The sequence below is a fragment of the Onychostoma macrolepis genome, chromosome 14 (assembly GCF_012432095.1).
Source record: "Onychostoma macrolepis isolate SWU-2019 chromosome 14, ASM1243209v1, whole genome shotgun sequence".
Classification (NCBI taxonomy): domain Eukaryota; kingdom Metazoa; phylum Chordata; class Actinopteri; order Cypriniformes; family Cyprinidae; genus Onychostoma; species Onychostoma macrolepis.
In genome coordinates, this window is record NC_081168.1 from 7,628,715 (window position 1) to 7,653,671 (window position 24,957).

At 39.0% G+C, this 24,957-nt stretch overlaps 1 protein-coding gene and 1 long non-coding RNA gene across 2 annotated transcripts; both read right to left on the minus strand.

Moving 5' to 3' along the window:
- Positions 1-2,532: 2,532 nt before the first annotated feature.
- Positions 2,533-4,888, minus strand: LOC131553078 (uncharacterized). The gene is made up of 3 exons (XR_009274115.1): positions 4,765-4,888; positions 3,696-3,759; positions 2,533-3,543 (listed from the first exon to the last, which is right to left on the minus strand). It is a non-coding gene; the product is annotated as an uncharacterized LOC131553078 (long non-coding RNA).
- An 8,033-nt stretch (positions 4,889-12,921) lies between these two features.
- ubl3b (ubiquitin-like 3b) lies at positions 12,922-24,770 on the minus strand. Its single transcript, XM_058798341.1, has 7 exons — positions 24,462-24,770; positions 24,261-24,360; positions 23,711-23,864; positions 20,310-20,418; positions 19,498-19,584; positions 19,173-19,250; positions 12,922-14,542 (listed from the first exon to the last, which is right to left on the minus strand). Exons 3-7 carry the CDS (start codon positions 23,735-23,737, stop codon positions 14,490-14,492), a joined length of 354 nt encoding a protein of 117 aa, XP_058654324.1. The 5' UTR covers positions 23,738-23,864; positions 24,261-24,360; positions 24,462-24,770; the 3' UTR covers positions 12,922-14,489.
- Between the last annotated feature and the right edge of the window lie 187 nt (positions 24,771-24,957).

Here is a 24,957-nt window from a genome sequence, read left to right on the forward strand (position 1 = left end):
CTCATGTGGATCTGTCTCCGCAACTGGATTGTTCTAGAATGACTAATGCCACATCCTAATGCATAAAAGAAAACTACAATATAAACCGCTGCTCATGATTATAACGGCCTGCCTGAAATATAAAACGGAGTGTGTGGCCACAATTTCAATTTTCGAAAATATTCCTTTATAAACCACAGATTTACTTTCTAAGCTGTCAGAACGAGTATATATCTATATACACCGCATAAACTCATGCATAAGCAAGACGACAAAGTAACAAACAGAACAAAGACCTTTTCATCTCCTAGGTTTCAAATGTGATTTCTAATCCAACGCAGAGACACGTTTGAGCCTCCCTGTGCATTGCACTGCACGACCGCAGTTTTCCTTCACCACAGCTCAAACTAATTACCAGACGTACTTCACAAGCCAAACAAACTGCAGCCTGCGTTTTGTCTCTGATACTGCGTAATGAGACATTTCCCCTTTGACACTTTACAAGAAAACAAACAAAAGTGCTTTCCCTTGTACTTTCCCTATAGCTCTAATAGGTGTTGTAGAGCACCATCCTTATTTTTTTATAACATACATAAACATGGAAATGTAAAAAAAAAAAAAAGTATCCATTCAGTCGATTTAGTTAGACTTGTTTCATTAGGCTTCATTCAAAATGATGCAAAACTATTCAGTTCTGCTACAATGTTTTCTTCCAGCCTGAAGCATTTGGAACACCAATGCCTGCCAAAATTGTGAAACAGGAAAAAAAGAGACAATTGTGGAGAATGGATAGGACAGTTTTACATTTTTTTTTAAAGGAAAAAAAAACAGTGAGTCGGATGAAGGGAAGAAAATGTGGCTTCTTTTCCTGCTGCATTCTTTCCTTCATCAGGAATTCACTGAGGTTTTGGCAGGCAGCTTTTATTACTGGAGTCTATCTCCTTTACTTGAAGAAGAACAGACTGTATGGAGAGTGCTGGGATAACGGTGCATGGAGACGGAGCTGTAAATCAACATACAACCTTTCTACTGCATCTATTCATAAATAACAGCCATAAGACTGGGTCAAAGCAACCTCACACTACTGGTGATAAAAAAAAATAAAAACAGCTCATAAATAATATTCTCAGATTATACACTGCCTCTTCCATATTTTGTTTTAATCTGCTTTACTAATCTCGCTTTTGGTATTTCGATATATTTCAAAGAGCCCTGCCCTTTTTTTATCAACTACTTTCTGTCTGATGTGGATTCCAGTGCTGTACAGCGAGCATCTCTCCTCTGGGGCATTAGCACCAGCAAGACCAGGCTCATCACAACAGCACTGTTAATGCATGTCAGTGTAGCAGAAGATTCGTGCACGATCTCAAACATTTAGTGTCTGGCCAAAGAAAACATGAGGGGAAAACATCATCCCTGTCCATGACAGCAGGAATCTATCTGAGAGAAGCTTATAAAAACAGAGCGACGGCGCTATAAAAGAATGGATTGTGACGGCGAGTTTGTACCAGCAACAAAACCAACATCCCATCCTCACATTAATCTGCTCAGAGCATCCGCATTTGACACCAGCTCTGTGCTCTATTCAGTACATAAAGTACAGAGAGAATGGGCCTGTTACAAGACAGTTACACTTGCATACAGAGACTATGGGAATAAAGCTCTCTAGGGCCTTGCCATAGTTCACAGCTGAAGTGAGTAAGCTCTTTTCTACACAGCAAAAATGTTTTGTCATGTGGACTAAAATGTGCTTCGAGTGGAATAAAAGTAGGTATCACTTGTAATAGATTTTAAAGGAATAGTACACCCCAAAATGAATGTTTGCTGAAAATGTACTCACCATCAGGTCATCCAAGATGTAGATGAGTTTGTTTCTTATTCTGAATAGATTTTAGCATTGCATCACTTGCTCACCAATGGATCATCTGCAGTGAATGGGTGCCATCAGAATGAGAGCCCAAACGGCTGATAAAAACAACATAATAATACACAAGTAATCCACACGACTCCAATCCATCAGTTAATGTCTCGTGAAGTGAAAAGCTGTGAAAATCCATCATTAAGACGTTTTTAACTTCAAACGAGTCCCCTATCAGTAATATTGCTTTCTCCAAAGAAAATGTTGTTTAGTCTGAATCAGGAGACAAATCACAGATCAAGAGCTGTTTACAAGCCAAAACAGTCAAAATTCTAAACAAATATTTCTGTGGATTTGATGTGAGATTCATTTTTGAATGAACTATTCTTTTAAGTTTAGGGTTCATTCTAGGTTCAAATAGCTATAGATCATCTGCACATGAAAATGTAGTCATTATTTACTCACCCTCATGTCTGTCTGACCTGTTTTCTGTTGTTGTTGTTTTTTAATGAAACACTAGGATAATTTGCAAAAGCTCTTATAATGGCAGAGACCACATCTGTCAGATTACAAAAGCAAATTAAAAAAATGTTATTTGTTCTTTTGTGACATCAAACTTGATGCTTGCGTGTCATATTTCACTTCAGAGCTTCACAGATGGGAAGATTTTCAGTAAATAATGGAAACTGGCTGTTTGTTCTCAAACTTATTCTTCACAGCGATATATTTTGATTCTACAGCTGTGGTGTATGAAACTTTGATCTGAAAACAGTCCCATGATTCAGTGTTTTAACAGCAATCTGGCCCTGTGGTGCATGAGGTGTTGGATTTTTAAACGCCCCATATGTCATTAACAGCAGACTCACAGCAGCACAAATGGGCCACACATAAGAAATCCAGTTTCTGTTGTGCAATGTTAAAGTTATATGATGCAAAGACGTGCAATAAATGTCCTGCACTGACTTTCTGTTATCCTCTTGTGTATCAAAACTTCAGCTCAAGAGCAGGCGCAGCTGTAAACGGCGCTCAGACTCTAAGATCAGTCCTGCTGCTTTTTAATGAATAGCATGAGGACTCAGAGACTGAGATGAGATGATGCAGAGACTGGGCTGCAGCTGCGTGTCCTCTTGTTCAACCTCTATCCTTTGTCCGATTGAGCACAAAATCCAGTATCCCAGGAGAGAGCCTAGTCTCCCTAATATTCTGCCAAGCACAGGCTAATACATCCTCCTTCCCCGGCACATCCCCAACATCGAAATCCCAGAGCCAAAAGTTTGCATGCTGGAGAGACTAGGAGCTCCAACAAAATCCAGCTCATCCTTCCACACATATATGAGAAATGATGAAGATAAATGCATCATCTCCAGGAGTTTAGATATTATATTGCTGCCAGTGCAGTGTCTGTATTTATGATGAAGATCCGGAGTCACGGAGCCAGTCCAGTTCTGAAACCGTTAACTGTCAGTGAGGACCAAATGTGAAGCAGCCGTTATTACACAATACTTCCTAAATGACCCACAACAATCGCCTCAGGGGGACTGGCACAACCTGGGCAGATTGTAAACCAGTGACCTTACAGGTACAATCCCATCTTAAGACTTCCTAAGCCAATCTGCAGTGAAGGTGTCGCAGATTTATGTACATAGTTTTCCAGGGTGTTGAGTGAAGAGGACGCTGAAAGCTGTCAAACTCAACTTCTTCCTCCACTGCTGAGGAATAGAAGTTTTTTGTCAGAATAAAGGAAAATTCCATTATATTCGTGATATAATGCTGTTAATTACAAAAAAGATTTGTAATTTGTAAAAAATTTGCCAATATTCTCGTGTAAATACGATTTGAGTGAAAATAACTTTCTAACCTTTTCTGTGCAAAGTTTCAATTTTATCAACGGGCTTCAATGCACAGCTGTAAACCTTAAAACCCTAAAACAAATGTGAAAAATTATGATTTAAACAGCTTTAAAATTGAGATAAAACAGGTTTTAATATAAGAATGAATGTGTTTTTATAAAATTGTAAGCATGCTTGTAAATGATCCAAAAAATGGTAATTTACTTTCATTGTAAGTTTCTCACCATAACCAAATTTTTTGCATTAAAGAAGAGATTAGTCTTTTTTATGGTGATCAACATTATGCTACAAATGCTGACAAATAAGTTGTATTCAACTGTATCCAATCCAAAATACTGAGTCACTTCATTTGACTGTGAAGTCAAAAATAGTTAAAATATTTTATCCTAGTTTTAAATAATCAAAACAAGCTGATATGAATCTACTGTAGTCAAAGCTGACGATGTAAAAAAAAAAAAACAGCACAGCAAGCAAACTTCAAAAAGTGTAAAACCTGCAGAGTGGAGCCTGAAGCAAAGTTTGGGAGACCCGGCAGCAGAGTTGATTTATTGCAGGGCGTCTCTACTCTTTATGTGTCCATAACACAAGGGCTTCTTCTGTGGTTTTTAACAGGCAATTGTAATGGAAGCCAACACCTAGCAGAACTACTGAACACCTGTCTGGGGTTGCACACATCACCTTTAAGGTGTGTGCATTGTACACAAAGGGATAAAGGGAAGGTTGAATTCTATATCCTTCACTTCACTTTAGGCATGCAATTCCCCTAAAAAGCTTCCATGAAACATTAGATTGAACCATGCACTTCTCTCATCTTCTTGGAAGCTGATGAACATGAACTTCTGACATGCTCCTTTAATGGAGTCGTGAATGTTCTGCCAGTAAATGATAAAGTGAGCTCAATTTTCCACATCAGTCAGGAGGCTGGTCTGGACAAGTTTCACAGCACCCAACAGAAACCCCAGATGTAGAATAAGCGGTCTCTGTGTGCACACTCCATATAACACCATTCAGAGTGTTGACATTCAGACCAATGAGTGTGATGTTACTTTTATAGGAAATGTCAACAAACAAACTTACATTTTAGACACAATATTGATATCTTCCTGTTGTTTTGTTCAGCCAACGACGTTCCAAATAAAGCCAATGCAGAATCGACCTTTGCGACAACGACCAACACTCGCTTGAGACGTTTCGTTCCTAAATGACTCAAAACGAAGCGTATGATTCAATGACTCGCTCATAAATTCACTTGTCGCCACATCACCTACTTGTGTAACGATGTAACCTGCAGAAAATCCCCACCACTAATAATGAACAGACCAGACTGACAGACGGTCTAAAGCGGAGTGATACAAACACACACAGTGAAAAGACAGAACCATGGTCAGAACGCTTAGAACGCCAGGCAGCCAATCAAATTCAAGGCCCATAATTAAGAATCTTGTGTAGGCCCATTAGTGCAGTTTTGTCTCTTGTAATGTTTAGTTAGCATACACACTTCTGAGTATGACTGGTTATAACCATGAAGATCATGAAGGTATATTGGGATAATTTACTTTCCAGTGGGAAAGTAAATTACTTTAAATGTTTATAAACTAATGTTAAAACTATTATGAAACTAATGGTGGGGAAAAAGCAGATTGCATACAAAGGCAAAATATTAAAAAAACATTAACCACAAGTATTAATGTGCAGGAAGGGTACAAAGACTGAGCATTACAAAGCTGTTTTGTACACATTTTGTACACCAGGATATAAATCAAACTCAATAGGAATCAGTTATGGCTTTGATGAGCACATAGAAACTGCATGACAAATACCAAGAACAAAAAAACAAGGAGACTAGCTGAAAGCACTGATGTTGTTGTGACAGAAAGTGGTGGGAGAGGCTGAATTAATATCATCTGCTCAATGCATATAGTGTATTTCGTACAAAATTGCCTGTTGGGCATATGAAGCACAGATGAGTCTGGTTTCAAGCCAGAAAGTCGCCCAGAGAACTGAATACAAGATTGTAATCTTTGTAGGTCAATGAAAGGCAGTGTATTGATGAATCTATATATCTGTGTTTATCTTTGCCTTTTTATAAAACAGTGGAATATAGGCTAATGGTTTTTTTTTTTTTTTTTTTTGCTGTATTTCTCCCTTTATTCTTGATCAACCTATGTTTTTCCCATTTTGGCTGGAGCTACAGGTACAGAACATCCGTGGAGCAGCAGAATGCCTAAGCGAGTCCAGAAAGCTCTCAGCACTTTGTAATCCTTCAGCTCTTTTCCTAATGACTGACCTTAAAGCCACAGTGTTGTGAGAGATATTGTGCTGTGGTAGAACAGCAGGGAAGCATGGAAACATCAATCCTTTTTAGCAAAAAAAAAAAAAAAAAAAAAAAAAGCGATTCCAGCCATCATGGATTATAATAATTTATCATTTGCCGAAAGACTGGAAATAAACTAACAGAAATAAATCCTGCATCTTTGTTTTAATCTCAAATGTATGCTATGAAATACGATGTTTTTGGATTGTTTGTGCTGCAGAATTAAATAGAGATTAGACTTCTAGACGACCTTTAGCGGTCTTGTGACCTCCTCCTGTGATTTAAGTAAACAGATTTCAGCACACGGCTGGTTCACAATTTCTTTGGCCGGCACAGCGTAAAGATCTCACACTTACTGGAAATGCAGATCATCGGTGAAATCATTGAGGAGCTTTAATGTCTTAAGTAACATACAGAAAAGAAATCCTTCATACGCCTCTTGAAAACCCTGTCACATACAGGCACTCATGGACTTTTAGTGCTGAATGACATAATGGCATGACAGACTCCAGGGACCTTAACGTTGGCAGTCCACTTGGTTCCTGAAAAACATCCCATACAATGTGCGAAATAATTCGGCAAGCTCACTCAAGTCAGACTGTACTGCTCCAAACAGGCCACCATAAATCATTCTACACACAGATGGAATTAGTCCACACGTATCTAAAAGCAAGACGTCATATTAAGTCATATGCATGTGTTTGTGTGTGGCAAGCTGCTTTCATGGATTGGATGGATCCACTTTAAATGCTTGAGAAAGATTAGGAGAGAGGAATGCAACAAGCACACAACACAAAAACCTTATGATAAACGCAACAACTGAGCTGATGCTTGGTTTAGGCATGTGTCTGTATATTTTGTTTAGAGAAAACCTAATGAAGAGTTATGGATGATGGGGGGATGTTTTTTGTTTGCAGCTTGGAGATGATAAATACAAAGGATCCTTAGACACATGCAGTTGCACTGAAGATAGAGCTGTAACAGTACACAAGTACATACATTTTAACGGCTTTAATCTTGTTGTTTTAATCAGTTCTAAATCTGACCTTTTGTCTGTAATACAGACAGTCAGTCTGTGCAGTGACTCTTTGTTACGCCAGTAGGTGGCGACATCAACTCCTTCAATAAAGAGTCATTGACTCATTCAATAAACTGATTCATTCAAACACTCTGATTCATTCAGGAAATAAACAAGTCACTGTCTGCATCCAAAATTGCGTACTTCTCCACAATGCAAAATGTGTATATCAGAATTCACAGTATTCATTAAACAGCAAACAAAATGTACCTGGTTGACTTATTCTGAGATTTTGAAATGCTGAATCTGATGCGAATATAGCTAATCTGATGGTCATGAGGCCAGAGAGAATATAATGGTAGTGAAGAGACGCAACTGTTGCTGGTAGGTCAGTCACATGACAATGACAACATGACAAATGTTATCTGGATTACATTCATACCACATACATGCATACACAGAACATACTTTTTTAATGGTTGCAAAGTAATTATTAATTAAAAGATATACCTACTCAGAAAGTACACAGTTTCAAAAGCAGCCAATGTCTTAATGAGTGAGTCATTGAATTATTCACTCAACAGCTCCTTAAATCAACACTGATTTGTTTAGGAACAAAACACCATGGTTGATTTTGTGGTTAAGCAAAAAGGGACGAAGTAACTGGCGATTTTGTCTCTAAAATGTAAGTTAGTATTCTTGTGTATTGAACTGTTGAATAAAAACAATCATACTCGCATTCTTGCTTGTGTGATATTGCTTAATTGTTTTATTATTTAAAAAAATTTAATGTTGCCACAGATTTATATAATTGAATGCCTTGCAAATGTGGACACTAAACTTAGCAGTTTGTAAATAAAATACACATTAGCCAAATTAAAAATATCACAAGAGAGGCAAAAGCAGTCAACTGAAATCAGTATAAAAGCTCAAAACCAAACAAATTCCCTGTGGTCTGAGCTTCCCCTTGTATGTGACTGACCCCCTTGGAAATCTCCATAGTGATCCCAAAGGCTATTCGCTGAGCGTTTGTCTCCCTCTCATCAGTTTTATACTGAGGGTCGTACATCTTTAGCACCAGCTTCTCCAAGAAAAAGAATCCAGAGGAGTTTGAACAGAAGCCAGTGCTCCTAATGCCTACTCATTACACAAAGAAAGACAATTTGGAAGAAAATGTTCCAAAACCTCAATAAAAACAACTTGCCCATTCACACATCATCTGTGAATAATTTGCCTGGCAGCAAAGCAAGAGCACTTGTGCTCTGATCTTCTCTTGTTAAGACGAATAGGTCTCATTAGATTTTTCTCAACTTTTTAACAAGGAGAAAATAATGTTTGTTTGGTTTATAAGCCCATAGCTTATTTTCCCCCATAAAAACATTCCGGAATGGTGCCATTCCTGTGATGGAGACCCCCTGAACGCCTGCCGTAAAGAAAACCAGGCCATGAGGCTCTTGAAGGCTCCAAAACCACTTTGACAATTTAGATGCAACAACTTGACACTTGGTTTCTGTTTTCCAGCTTTCAAAACTAGCTTTGAGTTCTAATAGGAAAAAAAAAAAAAAAAGATTTTCACCACCATGTTGCCAATGACTGTTCCAAATTATAGCAAAGAAAACTATACATTCGTAATTTGTGCTGAATGGATGTTACGGTCATTCAAACATTCAGCTTTTTTACATTTTATGTGCAAATTCCACATTTCAACCCAAAAAACGTAATAAATCAAATAGAAATTGTAGCACATGAGGACACTGTCTAAAGAGGATAAACGATAATACCGAGATGGCTGCATGACAGCTAACAGAACGAACAACAACAGCTGATGTTTATCACACTGCTGTACTAAGACTGTGTGAGAAATTCTCCACCCAGAATGCTTTGAGGCACATGTCTGCAAATCCTCTTGAGCTGGCCTCCCTTATTCACTCTCCATCCATCGCCACGAGGTACAGAGCTCACATTGTTATTAAACGGCCCTCCCTACAGCCCTCCCTCCAGCCCTCCCTCTTGCTCCTACTATTTTACAGTGGCATGTTATTGAACTCAAGGGACCACCTGGTAAAATAAACAGGCAAATAAAAGGGGAGATGTAACAAAGCCCTGGTGCCTCCTCCAGCCCTGCCATGAAAATAAAGAAGCGTGTCTGTTTCCCCTCCCACTCCAGTCAGGCAGCTCCAACTCACGGGTCTTATTTTACAGATTTTCCTATGTGAAACCGCAGCCGTATGCGCTCGTGTCATTCTTATAATTGAGAAAATGGTTTCTGGAGGAGCTGGGGTGAGTGCTGAGGGGCATGACCTTTAGTGCAGTCACGAAAGTGTTTCGCACATTCAAGATGTGTGTCTGCTGGCTATTCTCTCAGGCCTTGAGCAGCGACTTGGCAGAGGATGCAAGCATGCGTGCAGAATGACAGCTCTGGCACACATGCTCATGCCCTCTTTGTGGCAGGGAAATTGGATTGACACATAATACTCTCCCAGACACACTACTACTTGCGACTCTGATAAGCAACAGAATACCACAGGGCAAATGATCTGGACGGATGGTCACAGAGTCCAGGCCAGGGGTGGCACAGGCCCTAGTGGAATAAATGTTATATATATAAAAAAATAAAACAATGCAAATATTACCAAATTTGTCATTAAAAAGTGTATAAATCACTTGTTTTTTCTAAAGAAACATTGTCCAACAATGACACCAGGGGGTGTCTCTGAGCGTGTCTCCCCTGAGCCCATTGAGTTTTAACAGACCCTCTAAAGCGCCCGGTGGGTTTAATTGGGGGTAATGACTGGTTATGCTGGGCTGCGATTGGTTCATGCGATAAATCCCGCCTCTTGTGTGCGTTCGCATCAGTATGAATAAACAACATAATGGCTTCAATGCAAAGACATATTAGTTATAATGCGTAATCAGCTTGGTGAAATTTAAGGTAAATCTCCTTGTCTGTCTTTACCTAGCTTAGAGGACTAATGACCTGAAAAATTCAAAAATAGTTAAAAGCTAACTATTAAAAATAATAGCTGAACATAAGTTCACAAATAAAATATATAGTTTAAATTGTTACTGCCTTGAGTTTAAAAAAAAATTCAAAACACTAACTTGATGAGATTCACACTTGACTTTAATAAATAGAATATTGATTACACTGTTAATGTAAAAATATAAAATAGAATTAATTCCTCTCTCTATCTCTTCTGACAGTTTAAGTTTATTTAACCAAATAAATAAATAAATAAATGTGACTGGGACATGAATTTACATTTGATTAAAAATATATATAAAATATATTTTATAAATAAATAAATATATCCTTATACCGACCTGGCAATATTTCATCAATCATGTCAAGTTTGTTTTCTATCAGCTGTTTAGAATCCGAACTAGTGATTCGCGAATGAATCGCTATTGCTCAAAACAGGGGTGGAATATGCGATTCAGTCCGAGTCATTCGGACAGTTCACTCACAGACTGAATCGTTTGGAGCGGTTTCTCACACCATACTCTGTAAGACAGAAAACAAACACTCACATTTATATACTGTCCATGGTATGAGACAAAATGTCTACTATCGCTAGTGTGTCAGCGATGAAGCTGCTCTTTATTGTGCATGCACTTTGTGAATAACGAACAACGCAGGTAAAAGTTTATATACAAATATCTAAAACATTATCAGAAAAAATGATTTTGATTGGGGGGCCTGTGCCCCAGTATTTGTGAAAAGCATGAAACGCTTCTGGACCAGGCTAACAGTAGCCAGTTCACTTTGTTCACAGCTGGTTTTAATATCAGCTGTAATGACAGTCTGGAAGCAGGACAGGCAGAATTAGGACTCTGGAACCTGGAGACAAAGCAAAAACAGTCCCCTTATACTGCTGCTGAACGTGACACATCCATCATTCTGCGTGTTTATTGTACATTTTCCACTCATATAAAGTAGAGGTCACATGAAAGATGGGTTTTAGAGTGAATGATGTATAGAGCTTCTTGGAGAAAGGTCTCTGGGGGTTAAATAGATCATACCACTTCCACAGACCATACATATTTGTGTTTGACCTCAGGGAATCCCTAAAACCAAACAGAAGGATAGAGAGAGAGGTTTTAAGTTGTGAGGCAGCTGTTCCATCACTCTCGCCTCTTCTTTCCAATCCCCCACGAGACTTCCTGCTAAACCATTAGTGGTGCTTACTGTTTAGGTTAACCCTGGATCTGATCCATCCCTTCACACATAACAAGCAACAGAGACCCGAACTCATGCGGGTTAAGTATATTATTACAGCTAAGGTTTAGAAGACTGACAAGATTCAGACTGACTAAAGTGGTGCTAGTCACAATTAAGCCTACACTAATATGTAACCAATGAACATATTTAATAAACATCTCTTTTAATACAAATAGGCTACTGCAAAAAACTGGAAGCTTTTGTTTGTAGAGGTTTGGAGCAAATAATTTTCATGAGTAATTTCAACAGTACCTTCCAAATATTTTGGTTCAGAAAGTTTTTTTTTTTTTTTTTTTTTAAACTTGATTTATAAAAAGTTGTTAAAAATGTATCACGGTTAACACAAAAATATTAAGCACAACAATTTTTAACATTGATAAGAAATGTTTCTTGAGCAGCAAATTAGCATATTAGAATGATTTCTGAAAGATCATGTGACACTGAAGACTGGAGTAATGATGCTGAAAATTCAGCTTCGACATCATAGGAATAAATTACATTTTATATGTTCAAATAGAAAACAGTCATTTTAAATTGTAAAAATATGCCACAATATTATGGTTTTAAATGTGTTTTTGATTGGTGAGCAGAAGAGACTTCTTTCAAAAACACAAAAAAATCATCTTACATATACTCTAAACTTTTGAACCTGTATGCATGTATATTTTTCATTTCTAGATGTTTGATATTAGATATTTAGCGGATATAAGGTTATACTGTGGTTCATTCTCTGGCTTTCCTAATAACTTTATTATGATTGCATGGCCCAGTACAAAAAGAAACAGGCTCGCACCACGAGCAGTTCACTATAAAGTGATTAAGACTTTGTGCTGGAGTGCAAGATCTGGACAATTCTTCTTCCTTCGGTTCTCTGCCAACGTCAACTGGAAACCTGGACACATCTCAACAATAAGTCATGAAAGGACTTTTCAAAAACAGAAGGAAAGTTTTATTAAACTAGAAAAGGTCTACAATAAATTAGGGCTCATTGCGATCCTTAAAAGAGAAAAGAAATGTTATAGGTCACGCTACTGAGCCTGCTTTCAAACAGTCAGTGGAAATCGATGGTCATAACAAAACGACTATTGACTTTCCAGAGAATGAATACAATGGTAAGTAATAATAGTGTTTATGCTGGCTCCTTTATGTATTCTGTGTTTAAGAAAATGCTAATTGGTTCAACACAAGGACTAACTTTTATTAATTCAAATGGGCCTAGTAATGAGAGAAATATTAGAAGCATGCAGTCAGTGGTGAGGTCACAGAACCCCTCAGAGAACCGGAACCACATCGCCATCTAGAGGGCGCCCCACAGCACAACACACAGACAGAGCTGCTGATTAATTTATAAAGGACGAGAGAAGGTCTTTCAACACCACAATAGGTTTTAGAAAGCGTTATTTGTCATTTCACGCAGCGCTAAACACAAACTGTATATAAAAATAATGTATACAGTACAATGCTAGAAGATAGTCACTGAAATGCAAACTAGCAATTGTCAATGCTAAATAGTACTGCGGTTGCATAGACACTATATCTTACTTAGGTGTGATTATATGGTGTATTTTTCATGACTGTAAGGTTGTGGTTCATGATTTACAAAAAAAAAAAGAAAAAAAATATGTGTATATATATATAAAATGTATAATACAAATCTTAAAATCCACAGGAACACCAGAGTATTATTTGAAAGGTTTTTATTAATTTATAATACAAGATTTAGGGATTTTTTATTTTTTTTACATTTAATTTGTAGCTAATTTTCATAGCAGTGACAATGATAAACACTCTTGCAGTAATTGGCCAATCAAAACAAGATTGGGAGAGTTTCTGTGGATACTCTTCCCACAACAACTGCACTCTCTTTCCAAAAAAAAAAAAAAACCTCATCCACTCACTTACACACAATTAACATGAGTCAGCCATCTGATGTGTACTAATAAAAACTCAACCGTACTCAGACAAGATAAAAAGGACTCCATTATTAATAATATTAATTTTTCACAATCAAAAGGCAAACAAAACAGACGGCATACAAACATTAGGAAATAAAACACTCATTTTTTTCTTTCCGGCCCAGTGGGAGGCCATTAGGGGTGGCCGTTCCTGGCGCACATCTTTACCTCTAACGCTGCAGTGCAGCAGGGGGTCCATGAATCCATAGCGCTTATAATGGGGGCTTTTACTAGCCCAGCCCTTTGCTCCAGACAGAGGCTTTCTGATGATTTCCTTATTCTTCGCACCTGGGCTTTGTCCCTCAGGACGCACGTTAGACGAGCATGGGAGAGGATACAGATGGTATATCCTGACTGGGCAAGAAGAATAGTTTGTGTCATTTCACATCAAGCACAAAATCGCCAACCTTCCCTCATGCTTCTTCAGCGGAGACGAGGAAAATTAAAAACGCTATTCAAGTAGACACGGGGTGAATGGTTTTTAAAAGGCGGCTGGTACACACCCAGGGCGAGGAAACACTAGACTAGGGTCATGCACAGATGTTGACGCAACTGGTCAGTAAGAGGAGTCTGGCGACTTTGAGATCTACTCTCGATTGGTCCTAGGACAAAGGCAAGAAACGTAGGCGGCCATGGCACATCAAATCCACCAGCGCTACAGCAGACTCCCTCGGTCCACCGCAACAGACCGGCGCTTGTGTCATCACACCTATCTCTCCATAAACTCCTTCTGTTTGAGGCAGGCGGGAAGATTAAGACTACAACACACACATAGTGACTTCAGATAAGGATCCGTGTTAAGTGCAATCAGAAGTCTGAGATTATGACGCATGTTAAGCTTCGTCTGAGTCAGACGTGTGATCCAAGTGAAAACTCTTGACACTTGGGTGTTGGGAGAGCAGGTGGTCTCTCGAGTACAGGACGTCCCCCTAAAAACCTGTTCACACATCCGTTTACATAATTTCCTTTCAATAATTCAGGTATTTCATATTTGCACAGTTTAATATTTTCAGGAGGCCTGTGAACAAACAGCCACTTCACTAAGCAAGTAAATTTGGCAACCAAACGAAACGAGAAAACCGAACGAAGGCAAAGATATGAGATTTGATAAACTTGGCACAAGAGAGTCTCCAGCTACTTTACAGAGCAAAAACACTGAACGAAAACCTAGTCGCACTCTCCCTGGAGCTCTTCTGTAATCATCCAGAATGCACCACGGGTTGGTGAGCAGAGACGGGAGCGGGGAGCAGAAGGACGAGGAGGAGGTGGTGGGGGAAGGTTTTTGTCTTAGTTTTACAGCAGTAGACAGCAGCTGCTCTCTGTAGTCTTCTCCCTGTTCCTCTGGCCTACGAGAAGAGAGCAAATATTGAGTGACACCTAATAAATCAAAAGACAAAACCACAATCACAGCTCCTCCTCTTCAGTGAGAAGAATGCGAGGGAAAGGGAGTACACTATGATGACTTACGGAGGAGAAAATAGCCTGTTTTCTTCTTTGAATGACATGCTATGTGTAACTAGTCTGTAATTAATGAGGGTGGCATTAGAGTCAACATTCAAACCGCATTCAGAGCACATTTGCTTCTATAATTTGAGGCATATCAGTGTAAAAGAGAATATCGAATGAGACATGCAATACAGGACTGTTTTTATTCATCAGGATCCTGAAAAGTGAGCTTTCTATACTAATCAGGCTCTTTACACTTGAAAACATTTTGATTTCAATGATAACACTTTGTTATTATTGCGGTCATCTGACAATTAAATCACTGCATTACCTAATACATTTTTCAGAAAGCTGCATTTCCTACTACAGAAGCTTGAAGCAATGCTTCAATAGCTATTTGTCTGTTGGTTATCATGGGTTAACAGTAACCAACGGTAACACACAGCCAAGGTGACATCAGCTGTAAGGGATTAGTAAATGTCATTTCCAAGGTGGAGTAATAGTTGAAAGATCACAATGACAAACAAATTTTAGTTTCTTTGGAATAATGTGACACACTGATGAATCATTCACCGTAAGACCAAGGACATACGCTAGAGTTAAAATGTTTGGGTCAGCAAGATGTGTTTTTGTTGGGTTATTTAAAATAAATGCCGCTCTTTATCTTTATAAAAAAAAAAAAAAATATATATATATATATATATATATATATATAAGTTTCTGAGCAGCAAATCAGCATATTAGAGTGATTTCTGAAGGATCAATGTAACACTGAAAACTGAAGTAATTCAGCCTCACCTTTACAGATAAATTACATTTTAAAATATATTAAAACAGAAACTGTAATATTTCTCACTGACCCTAAACTTTTGAACAGTAGTGTATACAGGTGCTGGTCATATAATTAGAACATCATCAAAAAGTTGATTTCACTAATTCCATTCAAAAAGTGAAAATATTCATTCATTACACACAGACTGATATATTTCAAATGTTTATTTCTTTTAATTTTGACGATTAGAGCTTACAGCTCATGAAAGTCAAAAATCAGTATCTCAAAATATTAGAATATTTACATTTGAGTTTCAATAAATGATCATCCCTACAGTATAAATTCTGGGTCTCTCTTGTTCTTTGAAACCATAATAATGGAGAAGACTGCTGACTTGACAATGATCCAGAAGACGAACATTGACACCCTCCACAAAGAGGGTAAGTCACAGAGGGTCATTACTGAAAGGTGTGGCTGTTTACAGAGTGCTGTATCAAAGCATATTAAATACAAAGTCGACTGGAAGAAAGAATTTGGGTAGGAAAAGGTACACAAGCAACAGGGATGACTGCAAGCTTGAGAATACGGTCAAGCAAAGCTGATTCAAACACTTGGGAGAGCTTCACAAGGAGTGAACTGAAGCTGGAGTCAGTGCATCTAGAGTCACCACGCTCAGACGTCTTCAGGAAAAGGGCTACCAAGCCACTTCTGAACCAGAGACAACGTCAGAAGCATCTTAACTGGGCTGTGGAGAAAAAGAACTGGACTGTTGCTCAGTGGTCCAAAGTCCTCTTTTCAGATGAAAGTAAATTTTGCATTTCATTTGGAAACCAAGGTCCCAGAGTCTGGATGAAGAGTGGAGAGGCACAGAATCCATGTTGCTTGAAGTCCAGTGTGAAGTTTCCACAGTCAGTGATGATTTGGGCTGCCATGTCATCTGCTGGTGTTGGTCCACTGTGTTTTCTGATGTCCACAGTCAATGCAGCCATCTACCAGGAAATTTTAGAGCACTTCATGCTTCATTCTGCTGACAAGCTTTATGAAGATGCTAATTTCATTTTCCAGCAGGACTTGGCACCTGCCCACAGTGCCAAAGCAACCAGTATCTGGTTTAAGGACCATGGTATCCCTGTTCTTAATTGGCCAGCAAACTCGCCTGACCTTAACCCCATAGAAAATCTATGGGGTATTGTGAAGAGGAAGATGCGATATGCCAGACCCAACAATGCAGAAGAGCTGAAGGCCACTATCAGAGCAACCTGGGCTCTCATAACACCTGAGCAGTGCCACAGACTGATCGACTCCATGCCACGCCACATTGCTGCAGTAATTCAGGCAAAAGGAGCCCCAACTAAGTATTGAGTGCTGTACATGCTCATACTTTTCAGTTGGCCAAGATTTCTAAAAATCCTTTCTTTGTATTGGTCTTAAGTAATATTGTAATTTTCTGAGATACTGAATTTTGGATTTTCCTTAGTTGTCAGTTATAATCAAAATTAAAAGAAATAAACATTTGAAATATATCAGTCTGTGTGTAATGAATGAATATAATATACAAGTTTCACTTTTTGAATGGAATTAGTGAAATAAATCAACTTTTTGATGATATTCTAATTATATGACCAGCACCTGTATAGTAAGAAAGTAAATATGCTCAATTCTGTTTTCATGTTGACTTCACATGAAATCATGGAAACTTAAAACCACACTGCGTGTTAACTTTATCTACTGTAAAACAACAGCGTGAATGCTGACTCATGTGCCAGGAAACATTTCTATAATACAGTGGGTACGGAAAGTATTCAGATCCCCTTAAATTTTTCACTCTTTGTTATATTGCAGCCATTTGCTAAAATCATTTAAGTTCATTTTTTTTCCTCAATGTACACACAGCACCCCATATTGACAGAAAAACACAGAATTGTTGACATTTTTGCAGATTTATTAAAAAAGAAATTGAAATATCACATGGTCCTAAGTATTCAGATCCTACTGACCGTATTTAGTAGAAGCACCCTTTTGATCTAATACAGCCATGAGTCTTTTTGGGAAAGATGCAACAAGTTTTTCACACCTGGATTTGGGGATCCTCTGCCATTCCTCCTTGCAGATCCTCTCCAGTTCTGTCAGGTTGGATGGTAAACGTTGGTGGACAGCCATTTTTAGGTCTCTCCAGAGATGCTCAATTGGGTTTAAGTCAGGGCTCTGGCTGGGCCATTCAAGAACAGTCACGGAGTTGTTGTGAAGCCACTCCTTCGTTATTTTAGCTGTGTGCTTAGGGTCATTGTCTTGTTGGAAGGTAAACCTTGGCCCAGTCTGAGGTCCTGAGCACTCTGGAGAAGGTTTTGTCCAGGATATCCCTGTACTTGGCCGCATTCATCTTTCCCTCGATTGCAACCAGTCGTCCTGTCCCTGCAGCTGAAAAACACCCCACAGCATGATGCTGCCACCACCATGCTTCACTGTTGGGACTGTATTGGACAGGTGATGAGCAGTGCCTGGTTTTCTCCACACATACCGCTTAGAATTAAGGCCAAAAAGTTATATCTTGGTCTCATCAGACCAGAGAATCTTATTCAGGTGTTTTTTAGCAAACTCCATGCGGGCTTTCATGTGTCTTGCACTGAGGAGAGGCTTCCGTCGGGCCACTCTGCCATAAAGCCCCGACTGGTGGAGGGCTGCAGTGATGGTTGACTTTCTACAACTTTCTCCCATCTCCCGACTGCATCTCTGGAGCTCAGCCACAGTGATCTTTGGGTTCTTCTTTACGTCTCTCACCAAGGCTCTTCTCCCCCGATAGCTCAGTTTGGCCGGACGGCCAGCCCTAGGAAGGGTTCTGGTTGTCCCAAATGTCTTCCATTTAAGGATTATGGAGGCCACTGTGCTCTTAGGAACCTTAAGTGCAGCAGAAATTTTTGTAACCTTGGCCAGATCTGTGCCTTGCCACAATTCTGTCTCTGAGCTCTTCAGGCAGTTCCTTTGACCTCATGATTCTCATTTGCTCTGACACGCACTGTGAGCTGTTAGGTCTTATATAGACAGGTGTGTGGCTTTCCTAATCAAGTCCAATCAGTATAATCAAACACAGCTGGACTCAAATGAAGGTGTAGAACCATCTCAAGGATGATCAGAAGAAATGGACAGCACCTGAGTTAAATATATGAGTGTCACAGCAAAGGGTCTGAATACTTAGGACCATGTGATATTTCAGTTTTTCTTTAATAAATCTGCAAAAATGTCAACAATTCTGCGTTTTTCTGTCAATATGGGGTGCTGTGTGTACATTGAGGAAAAAAAGTGAACAAATGATTTTAGCAAATGGCTGCAATATAACAAAGAGTGAAACATTTAAGGGGGTCTGAATACTTTCCGTACCCACTGTATATTCTTGAAGACAAAGCATGTAACTTGCTTCCACATTTCAAAAATAATGACAGTCATCATGAATTCAAAGCTTGCTTCAATAAAGTCAGCACAACTCATCAAACAGGAAGCGATAAGGAAACTTGTATACAACATCTTGTATTACAGTGTGTGACTGGATAAAACTCAGTGATCAGTCTCTAATATGACTGTATGCCTCTTAATTATTCTAATGTGTTTGGAAGATTGGAGCCAGCTGCCACCTGGCAGCAGTCCTCCAATAACTGCTGTGCCCTTGTCTTTAAAACAAAAAGTGGTTGTGGATAGGCAAGCCAAGGACATTCAGCCATGTTTAGAGCAGTGGGAGCTTGCCAGAGGAATATATCAGCACTTACCATGGGAGTTCGGCTCTGGCAGTGTCTCTCTGGCAACCAAGTGCATGACAGTTGTTCGGCCAGGGGGCAACTTCAGAGCTATTCAACAGAGAAGTTGCATACTGAATATTGACGTACAACTTGGCCACTTTGCCCAGTAAAAACACAGCTTCTGACTTACAGCATATTTTAACAACTTCCCACTTTCACTGTCCTTTTTAGTACACGAAAATGTGTAATAGTGCCTAGAGCAAGGCCGAGTAACAGACAGACGGAGAGACAGAAACAATAAGACTGTCAAAGCGGGTTGACCGTGACAGACATGCAGACAAGGTCTAGTGCTCACCTCCTAGTGTGACATTGCCATGCAGGAAGCGGCCCTGGAAGATCAGCCTCAGGATACTGGGGCTGCTCACGCTCTCCTCCTCCCAGCCTGCAAAACAATACATCACATTCATTACAGAAACAGGCTTTCATGATGCTTTACTATGAAGAAAAATTGTCATATTTTGACCATCTTAAGATCATAATTTGACCACAGTGTTTGACTGCATGTGACCAGACCACAGATGAAATACACTACCATTCAAACGTTTAGGGTCAGTAAGATTGCTCTCGCAACTTCTACAATTATTTAATCAAAACACAGTAAAAAAAATATAATGTTTTTTATTGAATCCTACTGTAATTTATTCCTGCAAAGGCAAAAGCTTAATTATCAGCAGCCATTACTCTAGTCTTCAGTGTCACATGATCCTTCAGAAATCATTCTAATATGCTGATTTGGTACTCAGAAACACAATATTGAAATTAGTTGTGATGCTTAATATTTTTGAGGAAACTATGATTGTTTAATAAATAGAAAGTTCAACAGAATTTATTTGAAAGACAAACATCTTCACATCAATTTAATGCATCGTTACTGAAAAAAACAAACATACTGACCATAAACATTTGAACAGCAGTGTAGATATTTTAAAATAATTGTTCGCTCAAAAATAAATATTCTGTAAACATCAATATTTTACAACTAGGACAGCTGTTTTTGCAGAGGACCTCCACATAAGTTTAAACAAAAAAAACAAAAAATAAAGTGTGTTAAATAAAAATACAATATTTAACTACAAATTCAACCAAACTTAAAATTATAATTCATACCTGCCGGCCAGTTCTCAAAAACATGCCGGGCAATGTCTGTGGCAGAGTCATTTGGAGAGAAAGTGAAATCCTGTGTCTTCCCACTCACAAGGATCAGCCGCAGATTCACCTGTAGTCGGTTGAAAGGAGAGAGGGAACAAATGAAATCATTAAACTGTGAAGTAGTGCCCTACAACCCACGGCGACATTTCCACCAAATAGACCTTAATGACCCTTCAATCTGTGCTCACCCCACATAACATGAGACGACCTGGAGAGTCCTTTGGAGAAACGGGCATTCCTTCCTAATTAAACTTATGTTCAGCTTTAAGGGTGAAAGTAGCTACTACACACTTTAAAGCTTCCCGTGAAATGGTCTGGTGAGGGGGGAATCGCAAGGTAGGGCAGAGAGGAAGTGCTAGTGCCTTTCGTTTCCATGTAATGATGCTACCCCCCACCCCCACCCCCCTCCCTTTCCTAGGCACCCTGTCATCCTAATGCGATAACCCCAGGTGTCCCAGACAACCCAGGACTGAGTTATTAAATTTACATGGCCCATGCATAACCCCTTGCAGGAGGAGGGGAGCAGCACAGTGGATTAGCACAATAAATTTGCTCCATGTACGAGTTCTAATAAAAAAGCAACAGACAGACACAATGCCTTTACAGTCAGTATTAATAACACCACAAAGCTCTCCGCCACAGGCCAACACACACTTCATGACAATTTTCATACGTCTAAGAGAGATACATGATTTTTGATTTTTACTGCCAACATGTTCAATGGCTCAAAAAATATTCTTTATATCAGAAAAATTAGTATATAATTATACTAAAATGAGTACAATAATATTGTATTTGTGTTTAACTTTTTTATTTTTAGTATTTTTCTAATTACTATTGATCGTAGTAGTATTTTAATTTTATAATATAATTTTTTTTTTAAATATCCATCCATCCGTAATCATTAACAACAGCAACTACAGTAAAAAAATTCATACACATACCTTTGTTGAAAAACAATAACATATAACCTTACTGATGGTTCCTGAGACTATAATTACAAATTATTCACACAATTTTGATTAAATCTATTTTAGCAAGATAGACAATTTTTGCAGTTGCAACAATATTCAACATATTAGCAATAAATAAAAATTCAGATTTGCAGTAATGACCGACATACTCGAGTTAGACAAATTAGAAAATTTGGCCGCATCCTCTTTGAAACTAAGTAGCATCATGAGACTCGATGTCTGAACAGAAAAGACACAGAGTCCTACTATGTCAGCCCAAAAATAAAATCAGACCAGGAACTCAGTAGCTTAGATTCCAAAGAGTCTCTTGTTCATTTTTTTTTAAATCCAGGGTTTAAACATCCTTTTTCTCCTTTCATGGTTTTCAATGACTGCAATTTAAACATTACATCACCCACACTCAGTGTGTGGAGCTTGGCCGGGCCTTAATGCTTTCGTTCAGAATCAGATGGAGAAGGGGGGGGGGGGGGCATAAGAAGGTGAGCCAGTTGGTCCTGGCATTGCTGTGTTTAAAGCCACATACAACACAGAGCACAAAAACAAAGGAAAACAAGCTTCATGGAGACACTGCAACCAATCACAGGACCAGAGAAACTTTCAACATGTTTCTGAGAAAGTGGAAGTGAAAAAAGGCCCACAGTTCCTCTCAGTTTCCTCTTAAAATGTGTTTGGAAAACTGCTTATATTAATATTGAATTATTCAGATTGTGTCAAACATGCTAAATAGTAATATAAACATGATGTGGATCCAGCTCGCAATAGGGGAGCTCAAGTTTTCATTCCACCCCACCGTGACAGCAGCCCGGGTCATGACCCAAATAGTGGCAGCAATCAAATAACGTGACAGGAAAAGGACGACCTCTTCCCGCCACAAATCTGTGCTCATCCTCTCACACCACGTGCCACCTAAATCCTTACTAAGGGCCCCCCAATGCCCTGCCCTAACCTATTGTGAAATCAGGCTTCTGTGCTGAGGGCATTTGCAATGTAGGGCACCCCACCCCCCATTCAGACGCACTTGAAAATATTCGGCTTTCACCTATGGGGAGTTGGGGACCTGCAGTGAGAACAAAAGAGGTCAAACCATAATCCACAACGTCATTCCAGCACTCTGTTTACAAACAACAAGCCCCCGAAAAAGGCATGGAAAGCCCTCTCCCATCCTCCTCGGGTGGATTTAAGGGTGTTATCAGCAAATCTGTGATGGGTAATATAGACAAGAGTGCATAACAAACAAATAAGCACTCCCTGCTGCCCCAGTTCTTAAAGCCTTGACAAATACAAAACACCAAAGCTGCCTAAATGCCTCAGAAGCAGTACGTAAACACCTCCATAATCTCACGGCTTATATATTTTCTGCAATATCTTCAATCATGTTGCTTTCATCCCCAAACCAAGAGCCTAAAGTCATCCCCATTTGCCCCCATCCTCAAATAACGGCACTAAACCCAACACTGAACCAAACAGGTTCAGCAAACAACAACAACAACTCAAAGCAACAGCAGCTCTTTGAGCATGCTTCGTTTTATAACCTCAGCCTCAAATAAGAGTTCAGATTGTATGTAATGTAAACCCATATTAGCACTAACAGGACATTTTCGTATTTACATTAAATTACAGTATTTTTTAATATTTTGAACTGGCTTTTATTTTTAATATTAAATATTTAGCATAGACTCACTTTTTTACATTGAATTATTTTTACATTCAATTTTAGCCATTTGTAGGTTTTTCATCTAATGTTTACTTCAATAAACAACAACATTTTCCCCGATAGTTTTAGGTTTTTGTTAACAAAAATAACAAAGTTTAATAATTTTTGGGCCTAAATTGAAAATCTGTTTCATAGCCACAAAAAGGCAATGATGTCTCCCCATAAATGCAGATTAAAGAAAGTTCACCCTAAATTGAAAACTGCCATCATCTGTTTACTCTCCGTATGTATAAAACATGCAGGATGTAAACAAAAACTAGGGCAGAAACTTTTCAGTGAATAATGAGGCAAATGTCAGTCTTTTCATCAGATAAAGCTATCAAAGGCTTCAGGTGGTTTGAAAAATAGCGGATGAATAATACAGACCACTTGCCGTCTTTTTCAGAGCTTAACGGTGATTGCCACTATCCACTTTCATAGCATGGAAAGGAGCAGCATGGACATTGTGCTAAACACCACCTTTTGCACTCCACAGAAAAAATTATGAAAATCAATCCTGTTTCGAGCAGCAACAGTGCAAAAGCAGACGATGACAATGCTCATTCATCAGTGAATGGTACTTTTAAGATTTAAACACGCTCTAAAAGTGATGACACTTGATGATTTATCTGAAAATACCAACTTGTGCAATGATGCATCATATAAAGAGAGATCCAGACTGATATACTCACGGTGTCAGGGTCTCTCTGAGAGGTCATGGCTGTGATTAGAGGTGGAAGGCAGCCAGGAATCGATGGGTGACCAGCAGTAAGAGGGGAGCACAACCCCTGGCACAAAGACTCAGTATATGTCTTCTCCCTCTGGCCTTTCTCTGCCTCGCACAGCCTAACACCAAGTCAATCATTCACAACACGCCACACAGATTTGTTTGCCATACACAGCCCAGTGATCAACAATGCATTAACACTAGATAAGTAATTACCATTTTAGGTGACAGACTTTACTAAGAGGTGGAAATGGAATAGTATCACAACAAACAGTAGGTGAGGTGACAAGACATTCCTATAAACACTGGTGAATGTTTAGCAAGTTGGTTAACTGTTAGGTGGTAAACTGCAGTATAAGTAAACAGATCAATTCATTAAAGAACCACCTAAAGGATATGCAGCCTTTATGAACAATACACTCTATATGGATAATAAACAAACAGGCAGACTGAGTGTAGACAGGCAATATATAGGGAAGTGCAAGAAGGAGAGAAAAAAAATAAACATCACATACCTTCGCTCTACTTGACTTCAAGCCAAACTAGTGTTTGTATTACTGGAACAGCATTATATATCAGGTTGAGACCGAACCTGTGTTAGAAATCCAGATCTGGCTGCAAATCAGACACCAAACCAGGATGAGCTCGACTGTCGATCAGGAAAAAATACAAACGAGTCCAAAATCAAAAAAGCATCAAAACGGTGACAAACATACCATCAAACAAGAGATATGTTTAATTTATGAGGCGAGAGATATTAAACGCTGTAGGAGCGGAAAGACAGTGCGCGCGACCGCTGGCCTTGAGCTGGAATAATTTCTGACTGCGGCAAAATAAAGAGGAACTAAAACGACCGTTTTGACCGAGTCACGGGCGGCTATCAGATCCAGCGCGGTCGTCTGACGGTCCAGGGCTTTTCTCGAACACTAACTGATAGGTATATCCATCGTTCAATCAGATCAGATGTAGCTCAATTCACTTGCAGCGTTCAGGCAGATTAATGGCCGAGAATTTAAAGACACCGGAAGTCAGCTGGCCATATATGCAGGAAACGGCACGCAAGGCTTTCTGGGACTAGTAGTTTTGACGCAATTCTCCATTTTGATCGCACCTTGCAGAGCGGCAGTCATTTCACAGGCTGTGTGATGGAATGTTGGACTTCATTTGTATAAATTCTGAATGAGTTTTTTTTTATTTTGCTTGATTCCCCCC